General features: G+C 37.3%; 1 protein-coding gene and 1 long non-coding RNA gene across 11 annotated transcripts; both read right to left on the bottom strand.

Annotated features, from left to right (window-relative positions):
- Positions 1-1684: 1684 nt before the first annotated feature.
- On the bottom strand, positions 1685-9685 carry LOC133867308 (uncharacterized). The gene is made up of 8 exons (XR_009900030.1): positions 9301-9685; positions 8962-9224; positions 8796-8870; positions 8369-8488; positions 8145-8216; positions 7954-8041; positions 7619-7881; positions 1685-1824 (listed from the first exon to the last, which is right to left on the bottom strand). It is a non-coding gene; the product is annotated as an uncharacterized LOC133867308 (long non-coding RNA).
- Positions 9686-16088: 6403 nt separating this feature from the next.
- On the bottom strand, positions 16089-24342 carry LOC133867489 (spermine synthase-like). Of its 10 annotated transcripts, none has more exons than XM_062304279.1 (6): positions 24050-24342; positions 23447-23543; positions 22497-22568; positions 16949-17595; positions 16773-16834; positions 16089-16610 (listed from the first exon to the last, which is right to left on the bottom strand). In XM_062304279.1, exons 1-4 carry the CDS (start codon positions 24098-24100, stop codon positions 17351-17353), a joined length of 465 nt encoding a protein of 154 aa, XP_062160263.1. In that variant the 5' UTR covers positions 24101-24342; the 3' UTR covers positions 16089-16610; positions 16773-16834; positions 16949-17350. The 10 variants fall into 10 exon arrangements, 9 of the variants coding, with proteins under 9 accessions (XP_062160263.1, XP_062160267.1, XP_062160262.1 ...); XM_062304283.1 differs by having other exon boundaries at positions 16089-16468; XM_062304278.1 differs by having other exon boundaries at positions 16773-16819.
- Positions 24343-26518: the final 2176 nt, after the last annotated feature.

Below are 26518 nucleotides of genomic sequence, written 5' to 3'. Positions count from 1 at the left end.
GATGATCAGCCTACGTGGATATTTCTCTTGTGGGATCTATTTCTCTTTATTTGTTGATAAGTCAACTAGACTAAAGTAAGGATGAGGTGTTGTTGATTCTCCTGCTCTTTGCATTTGAATTTATGGTGTGTACTAGTGTGTTTCTAAATGCAGTTATTTGGGAGATGGTTTTGCGTTTGATTTGTTATATATGCTGAGGTGCAGTTGACACATTTTTTATTTGTTTGTTTCTTTCTTTCTTTAATGTAATCAAAAGGCTTGAGTGTAAAACTACTAGTTTTTTTCAGAATAACCTTTTTGAATTGGCTTGTATTGGAATTTTGAAGCTTTTTTCTGTGTACCAAGTAGTCTTGGGTTTCATCATAGTTTCAATAGACTTTGAAAATTTTAAGCCTTGGTATGGTAGGTGACGCTATTGTTTAGGAATTTGTTGTAATTTGAGTATATGTAAGATTTATATACATAATTTGTTGTGGGTACTGTTGGATGTGCTTTTAAATGCATGCATGAAATAAATAAGACTGATTTTGTATAAAACAAATAAATAACAGCACACACTATGACACTTTTATTTAAGGAATTCCCACATGCAAAGAGAAAATATACACAGGTAAGGTGCTCCTGATTTGGTGGCTAACAATATGTCTTGGATTAAGTTAAATACATATTTGGATGGAATGAAACTGCTAGCAGTGTTTAAAGTTTAACAAAAAGAATGTGAAAGAGTTTCATTTTTGTGGGGTCTTCATGTTTTTTTGGGATTTGATGTCTATGTTTGCCACATTTTTTCAGCAACCAAGAGAGCTTAAGGTTGTGATGTTATGACAATTTTAAGTATAAGGAGAAGACCGGAGGAAATTGAAGTTATGGCATTGTAACATATTGTCATTTGTGGAATTCTATAGATTTAGAATTGTATCATTACAAGTTGAAAATGGATATAAACGAATGTATGTTTAATTCAGATTTTACTGTTTTGTGGAATTTTTTTTGATGTAATTTTGCTCCTAAAGTGGTCTGTATTGAGGTTCTGCAGAATGGTTTGTAAATTTTCACGTAACATCTCTTTGAAAGTTTTATTTGAGGCTATTCAAATATTCAATTGCAAGGACTTTTATTTTTTTCTACATGTTCAGGAGTTTTTGTTATTTCATTGACTTGTATTAGAGGTTTTTGGGAATGAGTTATATTAGAGGTTTTTTCTTTGATTTTGTGATGAGAGAGGTTGTTTTCAAGGTTATCCAAAACAATATATGTCACATGGTACCAGGTGGAACTCATTCTTCTATACATTCGACACGTTATGATTAAGTAATACATCTTTCCCTTTAATAAAAGTTAGGTCTTAAGTTTAACCCACAATGACAGAGAATATACATCTCTTAAGGACCAAAATAAAAGTAGTCAAAACCAAAACAACTTGTTTCTCCATTTTCAACCAAAACCAACCTGATTGGTTTCCTTTTTTTTCGTGACCAAAATGAAGGTATTATGTTTTCAATTTTTATTTTTTTTCAGCAGCTCATAACTTCAATCCAATATAGAGATGTAGGTTGTGTTTAACTACCAATCATAAAAGGTAAATAATAAAAAAAAAAAAAGACTAAGTCAAATCCTGTACAAAAAATATAAAAATTACAATGATCATTTTTATACATTAGACAATTTTAGATAATCAAATCCTGTACAAAAAAGCTTAACAAAAAAGTCTGGATGAAATTTCGTAAAAGCACAATGAAGTTTCGTCATTGGCAATACTTTCTCCTAAGTACGTGTTGTAGGATGGATCACTCATCTTCATTTAGTAGCAGCAAATAGGATAATCTGTACCAAAATAAATAAATAAATAACAGGTGAGTATCTCAACCAACGATGATGTTTCTATTAACGGGTAAAGTAAATGCTCCAAAAACTTTTAGCTTACCTGAAAGCATAAATAACCCAATTAGTGATTACTAATAGCCAAATCTGCCTCTCCCAAACCAAGTATTGGAACAACCAAAACAAGCAAAAATTGATATTTTATTAATAGAATGTCTACTTTTTTTCATATATGCGAGAATCAATTGCACAATTTTCATAAATTTCAAGCAAGTCTTCCTTTTCACATTGCTTCTAGTAAAATTATCATATAAACTTATAAACTTCCTCACCATATAAACTTATAATCAAATCAAGCAGACACAAATGGCATAACCAAAGAGTATTTAAAAATTGATGAGACACAGAACTTCACCTCATGACTAAGATCGAGAGAAAAGCATAACTTAAATGTATGCCCTACAATAGTCAAGTACTATATACAAAATTTTGTATTTCTGTACATGTGGCAAATAAATCAAACAGCCAAATAAGCTAAAAGCCTAAAACCAGCAAACTACGCTCGAAAATTCACAATTCGAAAGCCATACAGATTCTCTTAAACTCACTCACCAAAAACAAATCTTTGATTATGTTAAAAGAAAAAAAAAAATTGTACGTTACCAGAAGTGGCTGCTAACAATCAGCAAAGAATCATGGATTAAGAATCCTCGTAAGAAGAAAAAAAAAAAACAGTAAGTTAAAGACTTGCGGGGCTTCAAGTGAAATCATCGAAACAAAAAAAAAAAAAAAAAAAAAAAAAAAAAAAAAAAAAATTGAATGAAGTTCCCAAACAAGAGAACAACCCATCAACAACAACAAATACATTCCCAAATCAAGAAAAAACAACTCAACAAATACAATAGAAGCACAAATCCTACAACGAGGAAACCAACTCAAACAACCCACCGAAAGATCAAACAACTACATCCTCCAAAGCTTTGAAAGCTTAAACGAGATGGGAGAACATTTGGAGATGGAGAAAACCTTACAGTGGAAAACGGTGCTTGTAGCCGGAGATGGAGATGGACGTCGCTAGTGGCGGTGGTAGACGGTGCTTGTGGGTGGCGGATCAAGCAACTCAAAAAACCAAATCCAAAAACTCAAAAACCAGATCTATATGAAGAAAAGAAAATCGAAAGGAAAATTGAAACAAAACAGAGAAGACCTTACGGTGGATGGGTTGTCGAAGCCCTCTGCGGTGGTGGTGATTCGGCTTGGCTCGTCGGCGATGGTGGTGGCTCGACTGGGCTCGTCATGGCGGAATGGTCGATGGGTCATTAGAGCTATACGTTGGGTCATCGGAGCTTGACGGTGGATGGAAGCCAGAAATGGACGAACCGGGGTTCGATGGCGGTGGTAGCTGGTGGTCGACGGTGCTTAGCAGGTGGGTGGGTGGCTGTCGGTGGGGTGGAGGGAGGGAGGGAGAAGGGAAAGAAGGAAAGCTTTTTGGGGGCAAAAATATTTTGAAAGAAACTGAAAATGTAGTTTTGTATAAACGCAGGGTCTAATTTTATTTTATTTTATTTTTTTAAAAAAAGGGCCTGACGTGGACTATGCCACGTCAGATGGAGAGGGACGCTAGAGCGCGGGGTGAATTACTCATAAACCACCCACCCAACCAGCTCCTATAACATATATTCCTCATAAAGGTATGAAGTGGAGTAGGTTGTACAATGTTGTTGAAGTGGAAATTTTACCTAGATATTGTTCTGATCATAGCCCTTTAATAATTACTTTTGATCCTGCTAGTTGTGAGCCATGGAAGAAGAGCAAGAGATTTCATTTTGAAGCTGGTTGGATGAAACATGTGGAGCATAAAAAGATGGTGAGGAAAGCTTGGAGGATTAAAAATCCCACGGTTGATAAATGGGCTGTTCTCAAAGCAAAATTGGACAGTTGCCGAAACCTTTTCAAAAGATGGGCTAGAATTTCTGACAACAAGGAAAAGCTGAATATAAAGAAGGTGGAGGAAGATTTACATAAGGTGCAAAAGGAAGGGGATCCGGAGAATACTGAAAAGGAGAAGGCTTTGAAGGAAAATCTGGATTTGCTGCTGGAGGTAGAAGATTTAAAATGGAGACAGAGAACTAGAGAAAATTGGTTGAAGTATGGTGACAGAAACACTAAGTATTTTCATGCATGTGCCTCTCAAAGGAAATGCAGAAGTTCACTTAAAGATATAGTGGATATGGAAGGAAGGAAGTGGTCTTCCCAAAAGGGGATTGAAAGGGCTTTTGAAAGATTTTTTCAGTGGTTATATAGGGCTGAAAGTAATGTGGAGATTGACCCTTGTATTAATTCCATTTCTCCAAAAGTCTCTGCTGAAATGAATCAACAGTTGTGGCCCCTGTTACTTTGGAAGAAATTCAACTAGCCGTTAACCAAATGGATCCCCTTAAAGCCCCTGGACCGGATGGATTCCCTGCTTGCTTTTTTCAGCAAAACTGTGAGATTTTACACCAAGAGGTATGCGATGCTATTAAGTATTTTTTTGAATCTTGTAGACTGGATGCTTCAATAAATGCTACAGTTATTGCTCTTATTCCTAAAACCAAGAATCCTATATCGGTTACTGATTTTAGACCCATTAGCCTTTGTAATGTGGTGTATAAGATTCTATCTAAAGTTCTTGCTAATAGGCTAAAGGTTATTTTGCCATGTATTATTTCTGAATCTCAAAGTGCATTCATATCTGGTCGGCTTATTACTGACAACATTATTGTTGCCTATGAGACTATGCATACTATGCAAACGAGGCTGTGGGGTAAAACTGGGTATATGGGTATAAAGCTTGATATGAGCAAAGCTTATGATAGGATTGAGTGGCCGTTTTTAGAGGCTGTTATGTCTAAGTTGGGTTTTGCCCCTTTGTGGATTAAAATGATCATGGCTTGTGTAAAATATGTTTCTTACTCTATTGCTGTGAATGGTAATGTGGTGGGAAATATTTTCCCTTCAAGGGGACTTAGACAGGGAGATCCAATCTCCCCTTATTTGTTTATTTTATGTGCTGAAGTGTTTAGCTCCCTTCTATACAATGCTCAGATGAGAGGTTTAATTTCTGGTGTACCAACCTCTAAGAAGGGTCCTTCAATCTCTCACTTATTTTTTGCTGATGATAGTCTAGTTTTTTGTAAGGCGAATAGGGTGGAATGGAGAAGGATTCTGAATATTATTGAGACTTATGAGAGAGGCTCGGGCCAGAAAATTAATGTGAATAAGACAGCTGTCTTCTTTAGTCGTAATACTTGTTTTGCAAGAAGGAAGGAGATTATAGATCTCTCTGGTCATGTGGAGGCTAATAGATATGATTCATATTTGGGACTTCCAACTTTAGTGGGTAATAACAGGATCCATGCGTTTAAAAATATTAAAGAGAAGGTTCTTCGAAAACTAAACAATTGGAAGTCTAGGTTATTATCTTTGGCTGGTAAAGAAGTCCTTTTAAAGGTTGTTGTGCAAGCCATACCAACCTATTCTATGAGTGTCTTCCTCCTCCCTGTCAGCTTGTGTAGAGATTTAAATCAACTAATGCAATCCTTTTGGTGGGGACACTTGAGTAAAGACTCAAAGATCCATTGGATGAGTTGGTCTAAAATGGGTAGGGCCAAATTTGCTGGAGGGCTGGGTTTTAGGGATTTATTAATGTTTAATAAAGCCCTCTTGGCAAAGCAGTGTTGGAGATTGATTCAGCACCCTCAATCCCTGATTTCTCAGATTCTCAAAGCTAAATATTTCTCAAATTCTTCTTTTTTAGATTCTGAGATTGGGAAAAGGCCCTCTTTTATTTGGCGAAGCTTCATGGCAGCAAAAGACCTTCTGTCCCATGGTATTATTTGGAGAATAGGTGATGGGACTTCTATTAAAGTTTGGGGAGACAATTGATTGCCTAACATTGGATCCTTGAGTTTCCATTCTGATTTGAGTCTGCCTTGTGATGCAAAGGTGTCTGATTTTATTGATGTTTCTGTAAAGGGCTGGAACTGTGCTTTAATTGATAAGTCTTTTTCTGCATATGTTGCAAGTATTATTAAAAACATTCATTTATGCCCTGCATTGCCTCCGGATAAAATCATCTGGAATGGTACTCTAAATGGTGTTTTTCTATTAAAAGAGCATATCATTTGGGCTTGGATTTACTGAGACGGAAGAATGGGGAGTGCTCATCCAGTTCTAGCAGTCGTGATTTCTGGAAAAAAATTTGGGCTGTTAAAGCTCCTAATGCTTCAAAATTTTTTCTTTGGAGAGCTTGTCATAATGTGTTACCTACTAAACAGAACCTGTTTAGGAAGGGAGTAGTCGATAATGAACGCTGTCCTTGTTGTCAAATAGATGTGGAGTCTGTGATACATGCTTTATGGAACTGTCCGGGTGCTCAAGATGTGTGGGGATGTGTTCCTATCCTTTTTCAAAAAAGCCCTTCTACTTTTTCGGACTTGACAAAACTTGTTTCTTATTTATTTACTAGACTGAATGATGATTTGATGAGTCTAACTGTGATTGTTTTTCATAGAATCTAGCTGCAAAGGAACAAGGCGATTTTTGAGGAGCAGTTTTCTTCTCCCATGAAAGTGTTTGTTGAAGCTTCTCAATTTTTTCAAGACTTTAAAATGTATAATTTGAGGGAGCCTTTGTTAAAGGTTCCCAATGGTGAAGGGTCTAATATATGTAAGTTCTGGAAACCTCCACATGTTGGCTTTATGAAAGTTAATTGGGATGCATCTTTGAATTTAAATTCTGGCATGGTTGGAATGGGTTGTGTGATTAGAAATGAGGAAGGGGTTGTTATTGGTGCAAAATGCAGTGCTTGTAAGGCTTTTGTGGATCCTTTATGTGCTGAAGCTATGGCAGCCCTGTGTGCTATGGAATTTTGTTGTGATATGGGTTTTGTAAACATTGAAAGTGAGGGTGATTCTCTACAAGTCATCAAAGGCTTATGTAGACCAAATTTCTCCCTTGACAGAATTAGGCATTTTGTAGATGCTATTAAACAGAAAATTTCTTGTTTTTCTGTCTGTAAGTGGAGTCATTGTTGTAGAGAAGCAAATGAAGTGGTCCATCTCTTAGCTAGAAAGGCTTCCTCACATTGTTTATCTCATGTTTGGGTTGAGGATTTGTCTTTATTTATTTCTTTTTCTTCTTTTAGAGACCCTTTGGCCTCTAGACTGTAATGGTCATCTTGTTTTAATGAGAAGCTGTTTCTTCGTTCAACAAAAAAAAAATATATATCCATTAATTAAACAAACAAACAAAAGATGTTAAAAAATATATAAAATAATTACTAATGCTATATAGAATATTGAAGAAGCAAGATTTTATTGCATATTTTTGAAAGACATCATAAAATCTTTTAGGAAAAAATACACGTATCAGACTAACACTCAATTTACAATGTACGTCACCCTCAAATTACTATCAATTGCAATAATGTACCCATTTTGTCTTGTTAAAAGGCAACCATTCTTTTTTTTTCTTTCTTTCTTTCTTTTTTTCATTCATTTGGAGCACATTGAGAAATTTTGGTAGTTTAGAGGGGACATTGAGGTAATTCATAGTTCGGTGGAATATTGTAAATTAGGTGTTAGTTTGAGAGATGTATGTTTTGTTTTTCCAATTAATCTTTTATTAGAATTGTCAATTTAGACGATATCCCATCCAACGAGGAATATTAAATCTCCAAGTAATTGGAAGCAGTTAAATGTAGGATTTTCATAAAAAAAAAAAAAAAAAAAAAACATAAGGATTGTCAACTTACGCAATATCGCCTCCAATGAGTAGTAAGTTTCCACGCGGTAAGTCAAGCTCTGAATTACTAGTACTAGTGCAACGAATGGAAGGCTGAGCAAGTAGGCGTGCGACAGTATAGGTTGAGTTCCCACCATCACCAGTATCAGCCATGAAATCAAACCATAGTTCTTCCTCTTTACTAAAAGCATCATATACAGAATCTCCTTGTTGAACTCCATCTTGAGCCTTCTTTTTATCTGTTGGCACACCTTGAACCTGATTCATTGCTGCCTGAAGATGGACACAATAACCTAATGGTATCATGAATATGTATAATAGGCGCAAGTATATATATATATATACCTGCAATATACGCATGTCAAAGCGACCTAGGAAGACATTTACTGATACCAGGAGGTCAAAAACAGTCTTGTATAGGTCAGCTGATGTTCTGCAACACATAGCCATCAACAGAGAGCATATATAAACCCTAAAAATCTTCTCCCAAAAAAGAAAGAAAGAAAGAAAAAATGGAAACATATATCTGTACGTACCCTGATTACCAGGGAACCATATCTAAAAAGTCAGGCTTCATTTGCTTATTCTTCGTAGATTCTTCCCCTGACCTGGCCAAAAGAGCATAAGAGAACTCTCAGTCCAGCTCGATCATAATATTCCAAGCAAGAGATCTTTAAATCCTAACAATTTATGTTTCAAAAATAAAAGTATAAAAATCATGCACATCATAAAGTCAAGCTACAAAATATATAATACTCACGTTGATAACCTCGATCTTCGCTACATAATTGACCATGTAAATGCCTATAACAACAGACCATAACAAGAAGGCATGAAAGATTTCATCCGGTGAACCCGCAGGAAGCCAACTGATTGTTAACTGAGAAAAAAAAAAAAAAAAGGAATTATACGTATATATGATAAGAATATGGGTAAAAATAGCCGCCATTGTATCCAAACTATTCATATAGGAAGAAACATGCCCCCTGGCCTGTCGAAATTATATTTCCTAATTAAGGGCTAGACCACAATTAATACAAAATCATTCAGAACTTCATAGAGTCACATCGGCAGAGAATATTCGGGAAATGTAAGAATTACGGCCTTGTGGCAGCTAAATTTGCATATATACCACATACGTACGTCATTTTGTTATTTTTATACGTGTTCAAAGGTTGTTGACATACCTGCTTAAAGCTTCTTTTTGCAAGTGGCCTCTCTCTACAATGACGCAGAAAAACGCAGCTGGCTACACTTACAACCTTCAAAGTATGAAAAGGTACTATTCAAAGTTTACATATTAAAAAGGGAATAGATATACAACATGATATATATATATATATATTGAGATACCAATTGCCTCTCCAGGACTTGCGGCAGAAAGTTTAAGAATGATCCATATACGCTTGAGAATGGTCCATTTGTCTGGCCACTTTTGAATCTCACTTGAAAAAATGTAGCGAAGGCCTTCAAAAATTGAGTGGAAGACAAGAAGAAACAGAACAGAAGCGGCAAAGGTTGTCAACAAAAAAGACGGATTCATTCTCATCGAAACTCCCACTGACCGAGAACTAGGAAGATGATATGCAGTTGCTGCTGAAAGCCACGATGCATACCTGAAAAAGAACTCCCAAAAATTACTCATACCCATTGTTTTCAACTAGCTATCGTAAGATTGAAAGTAAGATTTACCACTCATTGAAGTGTATATAGCTGGTCTTCCCTATCAATGGCTGGGAAAAGAATCGGACCCAAGGCTGTAAAAAGACATAGAAGAATCCCAACAAACAGGCATGCATAGACCACCATATGATGCTGTTGTCGTCGTTAAGAGTACGCCGAATGTCGAACAAGGTAATAAAGACGACACACAGGAGTGGAACGAGTGCGGCATGGCGTGATTTGGTCAGAATCCTGAACCACACACGAATTGTTCTAATCCTCTCGGTCGTGGCGGTTCTCAATGCATCTAGGAAACCACCAGTCCTAATTACCGCCTCCTCCATTTTGAGGGCTTCAAGTATATTCTTGTTAGAGCTGGGTCGCCTTACTTATCGTGATCTTCCAAATTCTGTGAAAAGAGTACTGCTAATTAATTAAGTAAATTTCTATGAAAGTACTCCAAAATATTGATAAAATTCTGTAAGTTTCACTTCTAGGGGATGGGGTAATTAATTTTGAGGGAGGAAACAATAATTGTTGGGGATAAATTCCATTCAACCCGATCCAAGGAGGAGATAGACATTTAGCAACTACTTCAGGGAAACCAGGTATCAGTTATCTCAGTAAATTGGGATAGGACTCTAATTAGCCCAAGTATAGTTTGATCAGTAGTCCTATCTCTGATAGAATTGGGGTAGGACTTATGGTCCAATCAGATAAGAAGAATTATCAGATCAAAAGTCTAAGAAGATATCAGATTAGAAGTCTAATAAAATATCAGAGTCCAATTAGAACTCTGACATCAATTCTAGATCTCGATTAGAACTCTGACAGCAGTTCTAGATCGATAAGGAGCAGGAATTCTAATCCAGCTTTGACTCCACCTCTTTGCCTATAAATAGGCCCATATTCCAGGTATAAACGAAGACTCAATTTCATGCATAGAACATTATTTTCTCACAGAAGCTAATTTAGGCATCGGAGCGTGCAGATTCACACCATACCGGGAACTGTACCAACAATAATCATAGTTAATAATGTACAAGACGACATCAATTTAATGATATGGAATACATAAGTATGTGGTGCATGTACCCAGAATAATCCTCGTAATATACCCCAGTTCCCTCTTCCCCAGCTTGTATTACTCAGAAAAGAAAAAAAAAATGACTTTATGCGATAAACGTTACTGTTTATAACAGCAAGTTTAGTCAAAATAATACGCAAATTAATAATTAAAATAATAAATAAACAAATAAATATTTCAAGTGGAGAAGAAGAATTAGTTGAAAATTTGTTATAAATTCTGGTTGAAAATAGAAATTAAATGATTAAACGTGGATGATTATGTGCATAGTATTCCAAGGAAACACGGACAAGAAATTAACTGCTTTATACGTGTTCTACAATTAAAAAGGCCTAGACAAATGGAAGCAGACGGAAGAACGACACGCAGAAGCAGAAACTCATGCAGGAAACGGCAAATCAAAAAACAATCAACCGGACACCAATTATAATTAAGGAACACGCGCGTACAATCTCAAAAATTAAGAAAGAAGTCGTGAGATAGAAGGAAGGAGAGGCACCTGCGAGTTCCGTACGTAGCTAGCTTTGCAAAGAAAGAATTGAAGAGCAATGGTTCGGAGAAGCTAGCTAGATATATAAAGAAGCTAGACAGCAATATCTACCATCTCTCTAGATCTCTACCATCGATCGATCCTTGTAACCTTTGACTTTGGTGGAGTTCTGGAGCCAACACCAACCACCATGCAACGAGGAAGGTTGGTAACAATGGCATAATATTTCTAATAGAACGACCCGGCCAGCTCGAGTCTTGGGGATTCCTCAGTTAAAGGAGAGAGAGAGAGAGAGATAGAGTTTGTGTCTGAGACTAGACTTAGTCGTAGATCGAAGATAAGAATGCCATGGACGAAGATTGGTCCAAGTATGAGTAATGATTCACTACCACCTTTTAATACAACTTTTCACCACTTTGCTTATGTGGCAATGTGGTCCCCCACCTTATTTTATTTTTAAAACCTAAAAAGTAGTAGGGGACCACCTTGCCACATAAGCAAGGTGGTGAAAAGTTGTGTTAAAAGGTGGTAGTGAATCATTACTCGTCTAAGTATATATACAGAATTGATCTAGCTAGTTAATGTCTAACGACACTCAACGCGGCTCTGCTGTTCTTGTCAACGACCACTACTTTAGTTTAAAATTTCATTTCAAGTGCGAGAAATAAAAATAAGATTTGAATGGGTCCGCCATGAAATACAAAAGAGAAAAATGTAAAAACATTTTCAAATTATACGTATTTTCCTACGATTGATTTTATATATATATATATGAGTAATTAATGTTATATAGCACAGTAATTCATGTATGTTCCTATATATATAAAACTAATTAATATAAGAGTTGGTTCAAACTCTCGTATTAACATTGTGAGATAATTATAAAATGAAAATATAGAATATAACATTAATTACTCTAACATTACTCCTATATATAAGACCTTGACGACTTGTGTCTAGGTTAACTACTTATTTTGCCATTCGACCACTGATCGTTCGGCTACAAAATGTTTTTGATGCATTAATTTAGATAAGAATGTAGTTACTATAATTCTATTTAACAAGATTGGCGTGACACTTTCAACTAACTATGAAATTAATCATTATTAAACAATAGTAATAAAAATCAAATGGTTAATTAATAGTGTCATTGGAGCAAGAATATAAATATGTAATGTGGTGGGGGTGGCTTTTGGTAGTTTGTTAAAATTTTGTGAAGTGTTTTGAATTTTGAGTTTCGAAATATAGTTTTAAAAAATAAGATAAAATGCCGGTGATCCAGCAGCCCTAAAGGTGGCCATCACCATCGGCAGTGAGAGCACAACCTTTTTTTTTTTTTTTTTTAAAAAAAAAAAAAAAAAAAAAAAAAAAAGTTTAATTTTTTTTAATTGTACTTTGTATTTTATTTTTTTAGACGTATTTTCGATTTTGAGAAGAGTTTTGAATTTTGTTTTGAAAAGTATGCTAATAGTAGGAGCCATATTTAAAAATTAGTTAGAATAACTAATATTTGAGTAGAATTTTCAAGGTTTGAAAAGTACAAAAAGGTTGCTTAGGAAATATTGCAACTTTTTTAAGAAAAATGGTAGAGTGGGCTCTACCCTCATGTGAGGGGGGAGTGCACTTGTTGTGTACTGATAGTGTAACAATCGCTCCCTTTAAATTGAAGGGGCTTGTTATTTGCACTTCAAGTACACAACAGAGGTACAACACCTCTTCACATAGGAGTGGGTCCCAGTGTGTGGGGTCCACCCCATGTGAAGAGGTATTGTACCCCTGTTGTGGACCTGAAGTGGAAACAACATTTTCCTAAATTGAAAAGACATTACAAATTTATGTTTAAGCGTAAAACATTTTATAAATTTTATTTTCTATATTAAACCGCGTAGTGTCGTTGTCCGTTAGAACCAAACACTACTCTTTTGTTTTTAATTTTTTTTTATCTTACTCTCTCTTGTGTTGATGACGTACCGATTTGATAGTTTTGTATCATCCTATTATAGGCAGGAAGATGTTCTCATCGTCAGCAGTATGACGTGAAGCTCCCAAATTAATAAATAATTCCTAATGAGGTTAATAGATATTGGGGAATGGGTCATTGAAAACAATTCTGTGCGACGTAAACTAGAATCCTGGCCTACAAAGTTTTTCTAAGCGGGTTAGCTCATGGGGCCACCGGCCACGTCATAAAAACAACTAAGTTAGAGTCGGTTAGGAGAATAATTACAAGGCTGGGAACATCAACTTGGTCTGACATCGATCTTCATGTGGCTAGAATTTTAAGGATATGTTTGGTTCAAACGGACGACACATGAGTCACATGACACTACGTACTGGAAGCCGTATAGTGCCAAGTATTAACAGGATAAATCAGACATGCAAAAGATCCTCAAATCAAGGCACAAAATCTTCCATCATATCAGCTCTCTCTCTCTCACGGCAGCTTCTCACATTTTTTTTTTTTTTTAAAAGTACATCAGAAACTATTACAATTAAAACATAAAACAACAAAAACAAGAGGACTTGGACAACCCAAATTAAAATATAAGAATGAAAGTACGCGGGGACAATGCTTCCGAAGATGCGGGCTCATTGGCTTGAGGCACTGATGCCACAAAGCCGGGGTCACCAGTAAAGGTGATATCACAAGTGTATTGAATCACAAGGACCCAAACACAATTACAGAGGTAAACCGGAGGGGAGGGATACAACAAATAAGCCCAAAACAACAAAAAAATAAAAACACAAACAGTAACAGCAGAAGTCCGGTAGGAGGAGGAGCAGTGGGAGCCAGCAGCCGTGACGGCGCGTGAGGTACACGCGCCGTCGAGGGGAGACCTCTCAGCAACAGGAAACGCCGGTTTCGTCCGGAACCACCGATGGCCGAAGTGGTGGGAGGCTGTGGGAGCAAACAGGGTGGTCACGCGCCGGCCAGAGCGAAAAACGCTCTGGAGCGTGCAAGCCACGCGCTGGGGAGGAGGCGGCGGTGGAAGAACTGGAGACCATCAGTGGAAGCCGGGGACGCCGGAGAACCCGTTGGTGAGGAGCGTGTCGTGTAAAAATCGAAGGAGGAGAGTAGATCTAGATTCATAAATTTCGATCCTAAAACCGTTCCAAAATTTACAAAGAACACGGTGAGGGGCGGAGGGAAAAACCAGAGACAGATGCTGGGTGGTGACAAACCAGAAAGCATAGAAAAACCTGAAAGGATAGAGGAGTAGATGAAGATTTCGCCTTATCTCCAATGGCTTAAAACATCGAAAAGGATAGAAGGATAGATGGAGTTTATGCCTTATCTCCAGTGGCTTAAAACACCTTAAAAAAGGAAGACGGATGACGGAAGGTGAGAAGGGTGGATGGGTGAGCGGGAGAGAAGCACAAAGCTTCCCTCCCATGGAGACTTTCACAGAGGACACCAGAGGATTCTAGAGAGAAGGCAGAGCGTACTCCATTTATTTCTGCAGAATCTTAACTTGTTTTACTCTTCAATATCTCCTGATTTTTAGCATATTTCATTCCATGTTTTATGGGATATTGTTCCCTTTACATCTCTATATTATAGCTCTTGTAACTGAAGAATGTATTGAGAATCAATAAAGATGTAGCTCTTGAGTTTATCTGCGTTCTTCTCTATTTTCTGTCTTTCCTTTGTTTTCTAACACCTAGGTCGGTCTGAATGCACGTACACATGAGTCACATGACACAACTAATCCAGATACAAGTCATCGAGTTTTGGTAAGAAATTAATAACAAGATACATGCGAAATGATTTTTGTTTTTTTCATATTAAAATTAGTTTCTTTCACGCCCCACTCCTCTCGCACAGTCAATGATCAGATGCCCAAAAAGACAGAATATTCGTTCATGCAGTTTGATAGTGCTTTTTAAAGGGTATAATGTGTTTTGTTCGAAAAAAAAAGTTTTGATAAAATATAAAAGTAAAAATAATTTTGAGTGTTTTGTGTTTTGAAATATTTGTAAATAATTTTGTTTTTTTTTTTTTGAAAAAAGAAAAAGAGAAAAAATATTTTATCAAATGAAGTCTATTATATTATTCTAACTCCTCCGGACAAAGAAATAAAAGAATATGGAAAAGCCAAAAATAGACAAAAGAAAAAAGAAGATAACTGCTAGAAGCCATATAGTGTCGAGCTAGGTCTGAAATTATGAATGCACGCGAAACTCCTCTCCTAAAGCCTTTAATATGAATTATAGTCCATATCACCTTTGTGTATTTCTTTTATATTTTTAAAATTGATATGGTTCTTAAAATTACTATTAAATTTATGATAAACCACTGTTAAATTTTAATCCAATGGTGATTTTAAGAGCCACATTAATTTTAAGAGGCAAAAGAAAGACACAAGGGTAATGTGTAACATTACTCCTTTAATACTACTTGATTTTGAGTAACTAAGAGCATTCTTAATAGTTTAGGCATATTTTTATGTAAAATGGTTAATCAAAACCCATTTTTTTCTAGTTTAACTAAGCATTTTTCAAGACCTCATTTCATTCACTTATCTATACTTTTTTCTATTTTATTAAAATAATCTATTTGAAACGTGAGAAAAAGAGGCAATGTGAAACATTAATTAGAAATCATGGTGAAAGGCAAGTGAGAAATAGACAAAACCATTGAGAAAAAGAAAAAAAAAAAAAAAAAAAAAAAAAAAAAAAAAAAAAAAAAAGGCGATGTGAAACGTGGGAAATCACGGTGAAAGACAAAGTGAGAAAGAGACAAAAACCCATTGAGAGAAATATTAAAAAAAAACAAAAGAAGCGAAAAAAATAAAAATAAAATAGATATCTATTCGGCTACAGCTCAAATCACATTTGACATTACACTGTAGATGAATGCTTTTTGCATTTAAATTTGAGAAACGATAAAATTACAACCATTGCACGACTATTTTACAATTTCAAGACCTATTGGATGGAATCTACATGTAAAACTCACATGCATAAATGATAAATCCCACCCATATATCTTAGTTGTAGAATAATTGTACAATATAAGTTATGCATCATTAACTTTCTTTTATATTTAGATAATCCAATGGTGTCGTAAAAGTGGTGATCGAGTGGTCGCAGCACTATAGACTTGATGGGATAAGCCAACACCAAACTCTGACGCTTTCTTCTTTTAATACTAGTTGGATGGCACGTGCAATGCACGTGCTTGGTTCTTGTTGTTATGTATCACTATAATTGTTAACATATATATGTAATATTGTAGAATTTTAAACAAATAAAGTAAAACTATAAAATTTAGAAAATATGATATACTAAAAGAAAACAAGAGTTAATTTAGATAGCACGCATATGTTGTTTCTTCAAATCAAAGGTATTGAAAATCTCTGGCAGAGGGGTGCAATGATCGATAACTGACATTGGGGTGCAAGGAGTTTCACATGGCAACAACTCTTACCATACATTTAATAGACACTCAAGAATTAAAAAATTACTCACAGCCCTTACTTGATAGCACCTTTAATTTCATCATAAGTAGCTGCCTTCTCCAGCCTCAGAGTAAGGTCAACCACAGACATCGACAGTAGGAACACGGAAAGCCATTCCAGTCAATTTCCCATTCAGAGCGGCATCACTTCACCAACAGCCTTCACATAAAAAATTTGGAATTAGTGCTTTAGTTATCACAACCCGGATGACAAATCTTCGAAGCTGCAGAAATAAAAATTGAATGTTGTTCGGCAGTCAAAGGTACAAATTTGGAATCTTCAATTAACTCACCAGGGACTCCTGTTAGATGAAGATAATTATGGAGAAACAAAGCAGTTATAGAAGCATCAATAAGATAAGATTGAAACTTTTAAGTAAATAAATCACAACCATTCTTTAAGTAAATAGAAATTCTTTAGAGCTAGGAATTCTTATTTTTTGATGGAAATTCTTTAATGCTACCTTGTTAGAGAAATTCTTTAATGCCATGCTCACCCTTATTACAGAACCTGCATAGCAAAAAGCTTCATGCCAATATAAAACCCAAGGAAGAAAATATAAATCTCAACTTGAATCAACTACCCTACACTCTTATGGCTATAGCAGGAGATAAATTAAGGAGTTTTAGTGAGAAGCACCTTGGCATTTAGAAATTATTATGAAGCTTTGTCACTAACAAAAGTGCTGGGCAGTAATAAGATAATTTCATCAGAAGATTGAGAAATTGAGAATGCAGAGTTCTTATTAACCTCCATCATCGCAGCAGAGAATTGGAGAAATCAGAGAGATTATCTCCAGCTGATTTTGTAGGAGAAGGCAAAAAGCTAGCAGGAAGGACCTGCACTACACTGCTCTCATGGCCGGGAAACAAATAAAGGAACATAATATCAGATAATGAGAAGAATCCAAATTATATACAACTCAAATAAAGTCGTGTTATGATTGCTATCGTGACTAGCCTCTCTTTATATGACTATCAAGTTCCACAAATTTTCTGCCACTATGTCAAATGTCTCTAAAATATCAAATCAAAGCTGATTCTAAGGAACTAATAAAGGGTCAACACATACGCAGATGCCAAGCATTAGTTCACTCCAAAACAAAAACATTCTACCATAAAAAAATTTAGAACCCTTGAATGTTTCACGGCAAACAGAGATCATATCTTGAATAAGATGTATATGGAGCCACATGCTTTCTGCCATGTTACAAAGAACACCACCAGGCCTTAATGCTCTAGCTGCTGTCTCAAAAAAAGGCTTCTCCACAAGCTCCTGTGCAGGACCTATATCAAAAAAAGGAACCCCATGGTGAGGTTTTGGTTAATAATATCAAACCTGATAAGCAACAGATTTTCAAAAATTAAAAAAGAACTACAGAAAACAAAAGGAAATCAAAGCTTTCAGTATTTCCTAAACAATCTGACTGCATATTTCAGATTTCAGGCAAACCATGTCTTTTTTTAAAGAAATTTCATGGAACAAATAAATAAATGCTTATACATCCACCTTAGAAACTAATCGGCAGTAGCACTCCATTCTGAATGTGGAATGAATCATAACTGTAATAGAATGCAAGTGGTTGAATTTGTTTTTGTTGCCTTACTTAATCAAGCTGAGGCTAGTGGTATTTATAATGGAATTGCATAACAGAATATACATCATAATCTATTTGAATATGCTTCATATCTGAACTGAATGATCGAGTTGTTGTTACTGAATGATGTTGTTACTGAATAAATTTGAATTTGAATCCTGAGACTTATCCCTAATACGCCCCCTCAAGCTCAAATGGGGTGAAACAACTCTGAGCTTGTCTCTTAGGATTGAAAATAGTGAGGAAGATAATGGTTTGGTGAAGACGTCTACAACTTGGTCTTTGGTGGAGAGGAAATGAATGTTAAGAGACTTGGAGGCAACCATTTCTCGTACAAAATGAAAGTCAATGGCAATATGCTTTGTGCGAGCATGGAAAACTGGATTGGAAGAGAGGTAAATGGCACCAATTGTCACACCACAGAACTGGAGGCACACGGACAAGAACGTGTAATTCAATTAATAATGATTGTAGCCAAGTGAGTTCGGCAGCAATGTTTGCCAATGCTTTGTACTCAGCTTCGGTGCTAGATCTCGCAACTGTTGCTTGTTTCTTGCAGCTCCATGAAATAAGATTTTTGCCCAAGAAGACACAATAACCTCCAGTAGAACGCCGGTCATCTCTTGAACCTACCCAATCTGCATCTGAGAAAGCTTGCGGTAAACATGAAGATGAGTTCTGAATATGAAGCCCAAAATTTATTGTATGTTTAATAATATCTCAAAAGACATTTAGCAGCCTGCCAGTGTGATAACAGAGGTTTTTGCAAAAACTGAGATAGGCGATTGACAGTGAATGCAATGTCCGGTCGTGTGAGCTGTAAATATTGAAAGGCACCAATGGTACTTCGGTAAAGTGTAGGATCATCAAAAATCTCACCATCATCGGCTGAGAGATGGACAGAAGTCCCCATGGGAGTGCTAACTGGCTTTGCATCTGTCATTTTGGTGCGTTTAAGTATGTCAAGAATATACCTATGCTGAGAAAGTATGATGCCATCTGATTGTTTCGACACTTCCATACCCAAGAAAAAATTCAAATCACCTAATTGCTTAACTGCAAATTCAGATTCCATCCGGTTGAGTAATTCTGTAATAGCTGCAGGCTTGGAGCATGTGATTATAATATCATTCACATATATGAGAACATAAGTTGTGACAACTGCAGAATGATAAATGAATAAACTGGAATCTGATTGAGAGGCTGTGAACCCAAAATCTAATAACTGTGAACTCAACCGAGAGAACCATGCACGTGGGGTTTGTTTCAAGCCATATAGAGCCTTCTGTAGGCGGCAGACATGGTTTGGAAATTGTGGATGAGTGTAACCGGTGGGTTGAGACATATAGACCTCTTCAGATAAATTTCCATATAAAAAAGCATTTTGAATGTCTATTTGTTTAATAGACCAGCCAGATGAGATTGCAATGGAAAGAACCAAATGTACCGTGGTGAGTTTTATGACCGGGCTATAGATCTCTGAGTAATCAATGCCTGCTTGTTGGTGAAACCCTTTTGCAACCAAACATGCTTTGTAACGATCGATTGAACCATCAGCCTTCCTCTTGATACGGTAGACCCATTTGCAACCAACCAAATTTTTGGCTTTAGATGCTGGAACAAAACTCCATGTATTGTTCTTGAGTAGTGCATCAAACTCGGAGTTCATGGCTTGTCTCCAATTCGGGTCAGTATTAGCCTGTGAAAAACATGTGGGTTCTGTGACAGTGAGATCATCTGTGGTAATCAAAGCATGAGGATGAGTATGGGAACCATCATTGAACACTTTGGGCTTGAAGATGTTATTTTTAGCTCTTGTAACCATAGGATGAGAGTTAAGAGAGGGGTTAGGAGCGGAAGTTGTAGATGAGGACAACACAGGAACTGATGAAGAAGAAGATTCTGGTGGGGATGAAATATGTGGTGGAGACACAAGTGACGTGTTTGTGTTTGGTGAGGTGGGAGGAAGAGTTAAATGGACTGGAGATATGTTGAAGGGTGATAGATTGGGTGGAGTTGTAATATGGGCTGGTATAGGTGTGGGAAAAGAGTAGATGGGCTGAGTATGATTTGGGCCATTGGAAGAGATATGAGAATTTGGATGAGAAGGAGATTTAAATGGAAAGTTGTTTTCATCAAAAACAACGTCCCTGGAGATATAGAGACGTCCAATTTGAATATTAAAGCCTTTGTGTCGAAGACTATAACCAAGAAACACACATTGGACGGAACGGGGTTGGAGTTTATGAGAATTATATGGACGTAAATTTGGCCAACAGGCGCAACCAAAAATACGTAGAAGAGAATAATCTGGAGATGATTTGAAAAGAATTTCATAGGGAGAAGAATTGTTTAAAATAAGAGTTGGAAGACTATTTATGAGAGAGAGCGAAATTCGCCGCCCCAATCAGATTGAAGAATTTTGATTTCAATAGAGAAAAGTCGCTCAACATGTTTTTGAAATTGAAGAAATATTTGACACACATCACTTTTACAGGACATAGGAAATAACCATGTACACCTGCTATAAGCATCTAAAAAATAAAGATAATATTTATTTCCAGTTGAAGAGGTTACAGGAGAAGGTCCCCAAACATCAGTGTATATCAACTCTAACGGATGATTAACACGTGTTGAAGACAAGGAAAAAGGAAGTTGCTTGCTTTTGGACATGTGGCAAGCCGAGCAACTTACATTATTTTTAAGAGGAAAAACTGGTAAACCAAACTTGGAAATAACTTGAGAATAGACACGCAAAGCTGGATGTCCAAGCCATGAGTGCCATTGATGGAGAGAGGTACGTTCCCCAATCAAGGCAGCACGAGAGAGGAAGAAGACGGCACTGGAAGGCATGATAGATGACGGGGAGGACAGGAGGAGCGATGGCAACCAGAGGAGGACGGACGGAGGAAGCTTGTACAACCCGTTTTCATTCAGCCCATGAAGAAGAACCTTCCCCGAGCCTTGTTCCTTAACAAGAAAAAACCATGGATGAAATTCAAGGTAAGTGTTAGTTTCAAGAGTAAATTGGTGATCGGAGAGCAAATTTTTGGTGATCGAGGGCACATGTAAAACGTTTTTCAAAAGAAAGGAAGCAGTAGGGGATGAAAGTCGGGTGGACCCAATGTGTTCAATTTGTAATCCCTTACCATTACCCATGCGAATTTGATCAAATCCAGAGTAAGCATCTGCACTGATGGTCAGATTTTCAAGATCCGGTGTCAAGTGGTGGGTAGCACCAGAGTCCGGATAACAAGCAGTATCGGGCGAAGCATGCTGGGAGGCATAGTATGCCTGAGGTGGTCCGGTACTTGGAGAATCACGCCGGTAGGCGTTGTCAAAGCGATGATAGCAGTCGAGGGCGTCGTGGCCAGGCTTTTGGCAGACTTGACAAATCGATTTTGGAACGTGAGAGGCGTTGGAGAAGCCTCGTGCACGCCCCCTGCCACAAAAATATCTTCCATATGAGGTGTTTGATGAATTTCCTCTTCCAGATGAAGAGTAGGAGAAACGACCACCACATCCTCCACGGGTAGAGCCACGCTTAGCAAAATTGGCGCTCCCATTAGTGAGATCAACAGTAGGTTGATTCTGCTCCAGTCACTGCTCATGGGTAAGTAGGTGAGCATATAGTTCCTCAATGGATAGAGGGTCCACACGTGTAGTCACGGAGGTGACAAAAGACTCATAGTCACTGCCAAGGCCGCTGAGTAGGAAAGAGGAGGCTTCGACTGGAGACAAGGGCTAGTCAATGGCGGCAAGCGTGTCCACAAGAGTAGTAAACTTGTGAAAATAGTCAGCAATGGAAAAGTTACCTTTCTTCAAGGTAACAAGCTGAATATGAAGTTGCACAACTCGAGCTCAGGCTTGCGAGAGGAACATGAGCTCAAGAGTGGCCCAGACTTCACGAGAGGTTAGGCAGTGCATCACGTGAGTGATTATGTGTTCATCAATTGAGGAAATAAGGGCTCCAAGGATGAGTTGATCCTGTAGATGCCAATGGAGATAGGCTGGATTGGAAACAATAATGGAGTTCACGGTGATTGTCTGTGGTGGGGGAGGAATGGAACCATCGACATAGCCAAAAACACTGACTCCCTTCAAATGAGGAAGGATTTCAGCACGCCAGACACGATAGTTGTCTTGTTTTAATTTGTGTTGAAAGGTATTTTGAAGGCTGTGAAGAGTAGGTGTTTGTGAAGGTGGTATGGTGGGTGGGTTGGATGAAGAGATAGGGGGAACGGTTGAGGAGATAGGTAGGCTGGATGAAGAGGATGAAGAAGCTATAGACGTTAGTCACAATGGCTCTAATACCATGTAATAGAATGCAAGTGGTTGAATTTGTTTTTGTTGCCTTACTTAATCAAGCTGAGGCTAGTTGTATTTATAATGGAATTGCAAAATAGAATATACATCATAACAGAATACATTTGAATTTCAACTCTTAAACTTATCCTAGATAAGTATCTATTTGAATATGCTTCATATCTGAACTGAATCATCTAGTTGTTGTTACTGAATGAATTTGAATTTGAATTTGAATCCTGAGACTTATCCCTAATAATAACAAATAAAAAAACTACAACATACCCACAGGATCTGATGAATCGACAATGATAGCGTCATACTTCCCTTTGGGTGCATGTCCAAGAAAATCGGCAGCTGTCAAAAATAAAACGTATGATTAACCACAGGCACACAGCCTTACACCCAGGCCGATTCAACAGAAACCAAAAAAGGGAAAAAAGCAATCACACTATTTTGAACATACCATCACCAATATTAAGGTGAATGCGAGGACCCTCAAAGCCAACAGCTAACTCAGGAAAAAACTTTTTAGAGACCTAAAATAAAAGAAACCAAGCCAATCAGTTCTTTAAAAAAAAAAAAATATATATATATATATATATATATATATATATATATATATATATATATATATATATATATATATATATATGGGCATCACGTAATACTCTCAAACTTGTTTGACCATTATTTTCAAACTTACAAATACATACGTATTTTATAGACCCATTTCATCAATAAATAAAACAAAGAATATGCACAAAAAATAAAAAAAGCCACAAGTGAGCTGAAATCTACAGAAAACTTAATCTAATTAAGAGCAGTGACTTCAAAACCATGATTTTCAAATGAAATTACAGTTTTGGGGGACAGAATTGAACAAAGAGGAAGATGAGCAATCATCTACTGGTAGGCGAATTCATCTTTCACCGTCAGTTGAACAATGCCATCCAGTACAAGCACTTTCCCTTATAGGTGGTTACAATGATTGGTTAGTGAAGATGTTTGGCTTGCATAGGTTCTTCTCGGAGTATAGAAGGAACAATTCTACTCATATTTGAAAACCCATTTGAAGTGGATTCAAAAATTTCAATCCAACAAAAAAATCATCAAAAATAAATGTAATCAAGCATTCCAACACTCAATAGACAATTATTACGATAATCCTCATAACAACAACAATAGCCACGTCAACCATTCAGAAAAACTAACACAAATCACAGCCAAAATACCTCTGGATCCAACTATCAAGGACGCGTTGTTGTTCCAAACCGGAGCACCGGAGTTGGTAGTCCAGAAGGGTGAATTGTAAGCACTTGAGGGACGGTACTGCACTCATAAAAAAACCACACAAACATCATATTCAGCAATAGCTCTTAGCTACCAAAAACATTACTATCCAACAAAATCACTACCCGAAACGATAAAACGAACTAATTTTTTTTTTTTTTCAGAAAAAAACGACCAAAATTCAAGCTCAGAAGAATTACAAAATTTGGAATTCAAAGCTATCAAACGACGATGGAATAGGATTCGAAATCGAACCCAAGATGGAGTACCTTGTAGGGATCCATGGCGCTAGGCGAAAGAGAAATACAGAGAGAGAGATAGAGAGGACGTTCGGTTTGACAGAAATTGCCGTGGAAATCAGAGCGACATGTTTAGAAATTTCTGAGCAAAAGCAAAAACCAAGATGAGTGTAGAAATTTCTGTAAAATATTAAAAAACTACCAAATCATACGAAACTCCAAATACACGAACAAAAAAATCAACCGAAAAAAAAAAACCTACAACCAAAGAAAACAAGAAGAAACCAGACAAAAATAAAGTCTTACAGGGAGGATTAAGCTGGAGCCCCTGTGAGCGCAAAGAAACCAAGAAACCATGTAAGATGTTCTTGGCGTCTATGAGCGTAAAGAACGTTTCTTGGAGAAATGGGTCGAATACGAAGGAAGGCAAAAATCCAGCTCTCTGGCTCTACATACGATTGGATATGAAAGGCCTGAGCAAAGATTTTCATCTCCATCCCTTGGCCGGCGCGATTCGTGGATTAATTTGGTAGACAAATCGTCCTTCGGTAAAAAATTAAGAGAAATTTAAAAAAATTTCGGCCCGTATGAAAACACTTTCTCCCCCCACCCCCCTCCCTTTACTTTTACTTTTTTTTTTTTTTTTGTTTTTTTTACCAAAAGAGTAAACTTTTATATCACATTAACATTTTTTTATTACTTTTTAAATAAAAAACTCATTACAATATATATATATATTTTTTTATTTTTTCATATAAATTATTTCAACTTTATATCACATCAATTTTATTTTTTAATCATTAAAAAAAAATACCATAAGGGAAGGGGATGGAAAATTGATATTCAAACGAAGCCTTCAACATCTGTCGACGAAGAAGAAAGAAGAAGTCGCTGGAAGTAGAAGAAAGAAGGGTGGAATGTCTTCAAAACCAAGAAAATATTTGATTTGTATGAAAACTAATAAAGGCAAAATGGTAAACACGCTCGAAGTGAAAATACCAAAATATTCCTTAAAAACACTCAACTCTTTGAAAACTCAAATAGCAAATCGATAATTTTAATTGAAAGACCAAAATATCCAACCAATTTTTAGCCAATTTTTAGGGTAGACAAGGGCAAAATAGTAATGTGGAAATCAAAGGAAATACGAAAAGACAAAATTATCCCTATCTGAAATAGTAATTTTTAAAATCCAACAAAATGTTGAAAGACAAAATACCAGAAAGTTGAAGGACAAAAGAGTAATTTCAAAGGGTGTAAGAAAAATTTACTGTTCACACGTTCAAATAAATTGGTAATGTGCAGAGGCCTTCACCGCTTATTAAAAGGTTGCTACACTTACACCCAACTTCCCACACTTTTAACGTGGCATGTCATGTTATAATTATTTTTTATTTTTCCGTTTTCCACCCCTGTTTTCCGTGAACCCGGCACGAACACGACTCGAAAATACAGGGTTTGGGTTTTGGGTAATCGGGTTTGGGTCATAATCGGGTTGACCCGATTATAACCCTTAAATTATTATTAAAACAAAAAAAAAACCTAGCCCAATAGCCACACGACCTGCACCCACATCCCTTTTCTTTTCAACCTTCCATTTCTTTCACCGTTTCATTTCACGCAGCCATGCCTCCTGACTTCGAAGTCACCTCTATACACGAGTCATGGTCTTCGACCGTCAATCTTCCAGACCCATCCTCTAGGTTGATCGTCTTCTGACTCTTCTCTACTGTCGGACCTTCCAACTAGGTCGAACCTATGCAAAGGAGTGGACTTGCTGATGATTTGAGCTCTGCCAATACTAGATCGACTGCGCGATTTGTCTCAGGCTCTCAGCGAGTTCGAGGAGAAAGAGGCGGTGACTCGGCGACAGTGTTTGCGCAGAATCAACGTGAGCAGATGTAGAGGAAGGCCATGAGGAAAAGCGCAACGAGGACGATGAGCAGTGCTGTAATCACTGAGCGCTGGGCTGGTAGTGGGCTCAGCCACGGGGCCACGCTTCTTGCCTCCTTCAGTTCTTATTCTTCACGGGTTACCCGGGTCGTGTTCGAGTTTAATAACTCAACCCGATTAATAATCGGGTCGGGTTTGTGTTGAACTCGATTGTGTAGTCGGGTCAGTCGGGTTGACATGAACCCAACCCGTGAACCCGAATTGCCAAGCCTAAGTGCCAAATCCCGACCAATCGACCAGGATCCGGTTGTTCTGGCCGGGGAAGGGCCAGATCCAGGCCAGAACGGCTGGATCCCGGCTGGTTACGTTCCTGGGCAGCCGGCCAGGGAAGGTTCAGATCCCGGGCAACTGGCATGGATCTAGCCGTTATGGCCGGGGAACGAATAGTTCCTAGCCAGTCTGCCAAGATTCGACCGTTCTGGCCGAGGAAATGACGATCGGCTCTCCAAATCTCGAGATGCAGTCGTCGGCTGTTCAGATCCCTTCGTCCGGAGCTTCATTCGTCGGCCGGAAAGAGAGAAGAATAAGAACCAGAGAGAGAGAGAGAGCGTTGGTTGAAAAAAAAAAAAAATCTGAGGTGGAAATGCCAGGTCAGGGTGTAAAAAGTGGGTGCGGGACTTTTGGTGTAAGTATAGCATTTTCATATTATACATCTCTAAAGTAAATATACCAACAAGCTGATGGGCAAAAGAGTAATTTCACGGGTGTGTAAGAAAAATGTACTCTTCACACGTTCAAATAAATTGGTACTGCATGGAGGCCTTCATCGCTTATTATATATCTCTATAAAGTAAAGATAAATATATTAGAGAGCTGAAGGGT

The sequence above is a fragment of the Alnus glutinosa genome, chromosome 4 (genome assembly GCF_958979055.1).
Source record: "Alnus glutinosa chromosome 4, dhAlnGlut1.1, whole genome shotgun sequence".
NCBI classification, from domain to species: domain Eukaryota; kingdom Viridiplantae; phylum Streptophyta; class Magnoliopsida; order Fagales; family Betulaceae; genus Alnus; species Alnus glutinosa.
The sequence above is the reverse complement of the archived record's forward strand: the minus strand, read 5'-3'. Positions and strand labels throughout refer to the sequence as shown.

What these genes read in the sequence shown, in the direction of transcription:
- LOC133867489 (XM_062304277.1), bottom strand. Translation starts at nt 24,100, where the DNA reads ATGGTTTCTTGGTTTCTTTGCGCTCACAGGGGCTCCAGCTTAATCCTC. An exon ending in GCTCCAGCTTAATCCTCCCT is followed by an intron (nt 23,544 to 24,049) that starts GTAAGACTTTAT and finishes TTATGAGTGCAG; the next exon opens with TACCGTCCCTCAAGTGCTTA. An exon ending in CGATTCATCAGATCCTGTGG is followed by an intron (nt 17,596 to 22,496) that starts GTATGTTGTAGT and finishes TTTTTGATATAG; the next exon opens with GTCCTGCACAGGAGCTTGTG.